The sequence below is a fragment of the Pristiophorus japonicus genome, unplaced genomic scaffold (genome assembly GCF_044704955.1).
Source record: "Pristiophorus japonicus isolate sPriJap1 unplaced genomic scaffold, sPriJap1.hap1 HAP1_SCAFFOLD_964, whole genome shotgun sequence".
Classification (NCBI taxonomy): domain Eukaryota; kingdom Metazoa; phylum Chordata; class Chondrichthyes; family Pristiophoridae; genus Pristiophorus; species Pristiophorus japonicus.
In genome coordinates this window covers 699-7,500 of record NW_027254893.1, presented here as the reverse complement: position 1 = coordinate 7,500, position 6,802 = coordinate 699, and the positions used below count along the sequence as shown (strand labels likewise).

The 6,802-nt window shown below is 72.0% G+C and overlaps 1 protein-coding gene across 1 annotated transcript in view; it reads left to right on the top strand.

Annotated features, from left to right (window-relative positions):
* LOC139258408 (uncharacterized) overlaps positions 1–6,561 on the top strand; it is a gene marked incomplete at its 3' end in the record, with an annotated part of 12,386 nt that extends 5,825 nt beyond the window's left edge. Inside the window, exon 2 of the mRNA XM_070874761.1 lies at positions 5,337–6,561. Within this exon, the coding sequence (XP_070730862.1) occupies positions 5,548–6,561 (1,014 nt within the window). The remainder of the gene's footprint in view (positions 1–5,336) is intronic.
* Between the last annotated feature and the right edge of the window lie 241 nt (positions 6,562–6,802).

Genomic DNA, 6,802 nt, shown 5'->3' with positions numbered 1-6,802 from the left:
CCTCCCCTCCCTCGCTGTCTGCGTCCCCCCTCCCCTCCCTCGCTGTCTGCGTCCCCCCCTCCCCTCCCTCGCTGTCTGCGTCCCCCCCTCCCCTCCCTCGCTGTCTGCGTCCCCCCCTCCCCTCCCTCGCTGTCTGCCCCCCTCCCCTCCCTCGCTGTCTGCGTCCCCTCCCCTCCCTCGCTGTCTGCGTCCCCTCTCCGCTCCCTCGCTGTCTGCGTCCCCTCCCCTCCCTCGCTGTCTGCGTCCCCCCTCCCCTCCCTCGCTGTCTGCGTCCCCCCTCCCCTCCCTCGCTGTCTGCCCCCCTCCCCTCCCTCGCTGTCTGTGTCCCCTCCCCTCCCTCGCTGTCTGCCCCCCTCCCCTCCCTCGCTGTCTGCGTCCCCTCTCCGCTCCCTCGCTGTCTGCGTCCCCTCTCCGCTCCCTCGCTGTCTGCGTCCCCTCTCCGCTCCCTCGCTGTCTGCGTCCCCTCCCCTCCCTTCCCTCGCTGTCTGCGTCCCCTCCCCTCCCCTCCCTCGCTGTCTGCCCCCCTCCCCTCCCTCGCTGTCTGCCCCCCTCCCCTCCCTCGCTGTCTGCCCCCCTCCCCTCCCTCGCTGTCTGCCCCCCTCCCCTCCCTCGCTGTCTGCGTCCCCTCCCCTCCCTCGCTGTCTGCCCCCCTCCCCTCCCCCGCTGTCTGACCCCCCCCGCTGTCTGACCCCCCCCGCTGTCTGACCCCCCCCGCTGTCTGACCCCCCCCGCTGTCTGACCCCCCCCGCTGTCTGACCCCCCCCGCTGTCTGACCCCCCCCGCTGTCTGACCCCCCCCGCTGTCTGACCCCCCCCGCTGTCTGACCCCCCCCGCTGTCTGACCCCCCCCGCTGTCTGACCCCCCCCGCTGTCTGACCCCCCCCGCTGTCTGACCCCCCCCGCTGTCTGACCCCCCCCGCTGTCTGACCCCCCCCGCTGTCTGACCCCCCCCGCTGTCTGACCCCCCCCGCTGTCTGACCCCCCCGCTGTCTGACCCCCCCCGCTGTCTGACCCCCCCCGCTGTCTGACCCCCCCCGCTGTCTGACCCCCCCCGCTGTCTGACCCCCCCCGCTGTCTGACCCCCCCCGCTGTCTGACCCCCCCCGCTGTCTGACCCCCCCCGCTGTCTGACCCCCCCCGCTGTCTGACCCCCCCCCGCTGTCTGACCCCCCCCGCTGTCTGACCCCCCCCGCTGTCTGACCCCCCCGCTGTCTGACCCCCCCCGCTGTCTGACCCCCCCCGCTGTCTGACCCCCCCTGTTGCCCGCTGTCTGACCCCCCCCGCTGTCTGACCCCCCCCGCTGTCTGACCCCCCCCGCTGTCTGACCCCCCCCGCTGTCTGACCCCCCCCGCTGTCTGACCCCCCCCGCTGTCTGACCCCCCCCGCTGTCTGACCCCCCCCGCTGTCTGACCCCCCCCGCTGTCTGACCCCCCCCGCTGTCTGACCCCCCCCGCTGTCTGACCCCCCCCGCTGTCTGACCCCCCCCGCTGTCTGACCCCCCCCGCTGTCTGACCCCCCCCGCTGTCTGACCCCCCCCGCTGTCTGACCCCCCCCGCTGTCTGACCCCCCCCGCTGTCTGACCCCCCCCGCTGTCTGACCCCCCCCGCTGTCTGACCCCCCCCGCTGTCTGACCCCCCCCGCTGTCTGACCCCCCCCGCTGTCTGACCCCCCCCCGCTGTCTGACCCCCCCCGCTGTCTGACCCCCCCCGCTGTCTGACCCCCCCCGCTGTCTGACCCCCCCCGCTGTCTGACCCCCCCCCGCTGTCTGACCCCCCCCGCTGTCTGACCCCCCCCGCTGTCTGACCCCCCCCGCTGTCTGACCCCCCCCCGCTGTCTGACCCCCCCCGCTGTCTGACCCCCCCCGCTGTCTGACCCCCCCCGCTGTCTGACCCCCCCCGCTGTCTGACCCCCCCCGCTGTCTGACCCCCCCCGCTGTCTGACCCCCCCCGCTGTCTGACCCCCCCCGCTGTCTGACCCCCCCCGCTGTCTGACCCCCCCCGCTGTCTGACCCCCCCCGCTGTCTGACCCCCCCCGCTGTCTGACCCCCCCCGCTGTCTGACCCCCCCCGCTGTCTGACCCCCCCCGCTGTCTGACCCCCCCCGCTGTCTGACCCCCCCGCTGTCTGACCCCCCCCGCTGTCTGACCCCCCCCGCTGTCTGACCCCCCCCGCTGTCTGACCCCCCCCGCTGTCTGACCCCCCCCGCTGTCTGACCCCCCCCGCTGTCTGACCCCCCCCGCTGTCTGACCCCCCCCGCTGTCTGACCCCCCCCGCTGTCTGACCCCCCCCGCTGTCTGACCCCCCCCGCTGTCTGACCCCCCCCGCTGTCTGACCCCCCCCGCTGTCTGACCCCCCCCGCTGTCTGACCCCCCCCGCTGTCTGACCCCCCCGCTGTCTGACCCCCCCCGCTGTCTGACCCCCCCCGCTGTCTGACCCCCCCCGCTGTCTGACCCCCCCCGCTGTCTGACCCCCCCCGCTGTCTGACCCCCCCCGCTGTCTGACCCCCCCCGCTGTCTGACCCCCCCCGCTGTCTGACCCCCCCCGCTGTCTGACCCCCCCCGCTGTCTGACCCCCCCCGCTGTCTGACCCCCCCCGCTGTCTGACCCCCCCCGCTGTCTGACCCCCCCCGCTGTCTGACCCCCCCCGCTGTCTGACCCCCCCCGCTGTCTGACCCCCCCCGCTGTCTGACCCCCCCCGCTGTCTGACCCCCCCCGCTGTCTGACCCCCCCCGCTGTCTGACCCCCCCCGCTGTCTGACCCCCCCCGCTGTCTGACCCCCCCCGCTGTCTGACCCCCCCCGCTGTCTGACCCCCCCCGCTGTCTGACCCCCCCCGCTGTCTGACCCCCCCCGCTGTCTGACCCCCCCCGCTGTCTGACCCCCCCCGCTGTCTGACCCCCCCCGCTGTCTGACCCCCCCCGCTGTCTGACCCCCCCCGCTGTCTGACCCCCCCCGCTGTCTGACCCCCCCCGCTGTCTGACCCCCCCCGCTGTCTGACCCCCCCCGCTGTCTGACCCCCCCCCGCTGTCTGACCCCCCCCGCTGTCTGACCCCCCCCGCTGTCTGACCCCCCCCGCTGTCTGACCCCCCCCGCTGTCTGACCCCCCTGCCGCTGTCTGACCCCCCCCGCTGTCTGACCCCCCCCGCTGTCTGACCCCCCCGCTGTCTGACCCCCCCCGCTGTCTGACCCCCCCCGCTGTCTGACCCCCCCCGCTGTCTGACCCCCCCCGCTGTCTGACCCCCCCCGCTGTCTGACCCCCCCCGCTGTCTGACCCCCCCCGCTGTCTGACCCCCCCCGCTGTCTGACCCCCCCCGCTGTCTGACCCCCCCCGCTGTCTGACCCCCCCCGCTGTCTGACCCCCCCCGCTGTCTGACCCCCCCCGCTGTCTGACCCCCCCCGCTGTCTGACCCCCCCCGCTGTCTGACCCCCCCCGCTGTCTGACCCCCCCCGCTGTCTGACCCCCCCCGCTGTCTGACCCCCCCCGCTGTCTGACCCCCCCCGCTGTCTGACCCCCCCCGCTGTCTGACCCCCCCGCTGTCTGACCCCCCCCGCTGTCTGACCCCCCCCGCTGTCTGACCCCCCCCGCTGTCTGACCCCCCCCGCTGTCTGACCCCCCCCGCTGTCTGACCCCCCCCGCTGTCTGACCCCCCCCGCTGTCTGACCCCCCCCGCTGTCTGACCCCCCCCGCTGTCTGACCCCCCCCGCTGTCTGACCCCCCCCGCTGTCTGACCCCCCCCCCGCTGTCTGCCCCCCCCCCCGCTGTCTGCCCCCCCCCCCGCTGTCTGCCCCCCCCCCCGCTGTCTGCCCCCCCCCCCGCTGTCTGCCCCCCCCCCGCTGTCTGCCCCCCCCCCCGCTGTCTGCCCCCCCCCCCCGCTGTCTGCCCCCCCCCCCGCTGTCTGCCCCCCCCCCCGCTGTCTGCCCCCCCCCCCCGCTGTCTGCCCCCCTCCCCCCGCTGTCTGCCCCCCCCCCCCGCTGTCTGCCCCCCCCCCCGCTGTCTGCCCCCCCCCCCCCCCGCTGTCTGCCCCCCCCCCCGCTGTCTGCCCCCCCCCCCAGCTGTCTGCCCCCCCCCCCCCGCTGTCTGCCCCCCCCCCCCCCGCTGTCTGCCCCCCCCCCCCGCTGTCTGCCCCCCCCCCCCCCCCCCCCCGCTGTCTGCCCCCCCCCCCCCCCCCCCCCGCTGTCTGCCCCCCCCCCCCGCTGTCTGCCCCCCCCCCCCCCCGCTGTCTGCCCCCCCCCCCCCCCCTGCATCTCCACTTCCCCCTCCCCCCCCCCCCCCTCGCTGTCTGCGTCTCTCCCCTTCCCCCCGGGCTCTGTCTGATTGCGTCTGTCTCTCGCTTCAGTTCCTGTGCATTCCTCGATGCAGCTGGGGCCTCTTAAAGTGCCAGCACGCTGTGGATGGCAGGACGTGCCTGGTGTTTGGGTTAAAGGGGCAGCGGTGCTGGAGGCGTGGTGTGTGTAAAGACGTCAGGGTGGATTGAAAGAGTCACTTGCCCTCTCCCCAACCTCCTCATTTGCTGTCGTGTAAGTTTAATGCGCTGGCTGCGTGCTTGGCACATGGCTGTAAAGTGGTTTGTCTGCCTATCTGCAGTTAAAGGGGCAATGCTGGCCCTGTTGGGTCTGCCGTTAAAGGGGCAATGCCTGCAGCTGACTCCCTCACTTAGCATTGGGGTGTTCTGTATAGCGAGAGGCCATTCTAAACCCCTGGAAGCTTCCAGGTCTATTCCAAGTATTCCATTTTTTCCCCGTTAAACATTTCAGAATATTCAACTGAATTGAAGCTCTTTTTGCAGGTCTGGGTAGTTGAGAAGGATCTTTTTCATCTTCCCTTTGCCCCCTATTGCAATTTAAAAAATAAAATATCCAACACCAGGAAAAGTCGGAGGGGCAGTACTGCGGGAGCGCCGCACTGTCGGAGGGGCAGTACTGAGGGAGCGCCGCACTGTCGGAGGGGCAGTACTGCGGGAGCGCCGCACTGTCGGAGGGGCAGTACTGCGGGAGCGCCGCACTGTCGGAGGGGCAGTACTGAGGGAGCGCCGCACTGTCGGAGGGGCAGTACTGCGGGAGCGCCGCACTGTCGGAGGGGCAGTACTGAGGGAGTGCCGCACTGTCGGAGGGGCAGTACTGAGGGAGTGTCGGAGGGGCAGTACTGAGGGAGCGCCGCGCTGTCGGAGGGGCAGTACTGAGGGAGAGCCGCACTGTCGGAGGGGCAGTACTGAGGGAGCGCCGCACTGTCGGAGGGGCAGTACTGAGGGATTAACTTGCACATTTGACCTGTGTTTTTTGTCAATGCTTGCTGACGTTTCCTTCTCTCTCTCTCTCTCCTTCCCTCCCTCCCCCCCCCGGCAGAAGTGACTCCGAGTATTGAGCCGCGGCCGACGAGAATCCAGCGCCGACCTGCTTTTTGTTTCTTGCCGAGAGAGTGTCCGCGGGCCGAAGATGCGCGAGTGAGCTCGCCCCTCCTCCCTTTTCCCCCCCCCCTTCCCCCCTCCCCCCTCCCCTCCCCCCTCCCCTCCCCACCCCTCCCCCCTTGGTGACACCGACAGACAGCCGAGCGACCATGGCGGACCCCATCATGGACTTGTTCGATGACCCTGGCCTCTTCGCCGAGGGCCTCGACTCGCTGACGGCTGGCTCCATCGCCGACGACCTGGACCTGGGCGACGGCTTTGAGCCGCTGGAGCCCGGCCCCGAGCTGGCCAAAGCCCACCCCTTCGACGGACTGCCGCAGTTCCACCAGCCTGCCCGGGATGGCGACCACGCGCACCACCACCACCACCACCACCACGCCTCCTACACTATCTTCTCCGCCCTCAAGTCGCCGGGCGAGAGCTTCGACGACCAAAGCCCGCTGTGGGCCCAGCCCGCTCCCGAGCGAGTGCACGAGCTCCCGCCCCCTCCTCCGCCAGCTCCTCCTCCTCCTCCTCCTCTTCCCCCGGCCTCCTCGCAGGAGGCGGAGTACCTGGCTCACCACGATTACGCCCTGCAGCAGAGCCAGCAGCAGCAGCAGCAGACCCCCCTCCCCGCCCCCGTTCCTACCCCCGTCCCCCCTCAGCCCGCCCTCGATCCTTTCTCCCAGGCCCAGGACGCGCTGAGTCAGGGCAACCCCTTCATGGGGGCCCACGGTGCCCAGAAAGCCGCCGTTGCCGTCCGCAAGGCCCTGACCCCCGCTCCTCCTCCTCCTCCTCCTCCTCCTCCCGCCCCCGCTCCCGTCGAGACCCCTGCCTTTCCCGGGCCAGGCCAGCAGACTGTCTCCGTCGCCAGCTCCACCTCCTCGCCGGCCCAATACAACATCCGCTACTCCTTGTCCGCGCCGGCCGTGCCCAACGGCGGGGTGGCCGTGCCCCCCGGCACGGTGCTGGCCAGCTCGCAGGCCGTCTCCTACATCTCTGGCAACGCCGTCTTCACCACGGCCAGCGGTGGCCAGGGCCAGGGGGTCCAGGCCAACGGGCCGTCACTCAACCAGGTGCTGCTCCAGCCTGTCACGGCCCAGGCCACCCAGGGCAACTTCACCACCGCCACCCTGACCACCGTCAAGCCCAACGTGACCATCGCGCCCTCGCCAGCCTCGCAAGTAAGTGCCGCGCGGCGTGGGTTCAAGCTCCCTCGACACTGTCCCATCAAACACTCCCAGGGCAGGTACAGCACGGGGTTAGATACAGAGTAAAGCTCCCTCGACACTGTCCCATCAAACACTCCCAGGGCAGGTACAGCACGGGGTTAGATACAGAGTAAAGCTCCCTCGACACCGCCCCCATCAAACACTCCCAGGGCAGGTACAGGGGGTTAGATACAGAGTAAAGCTCCCTCTACAC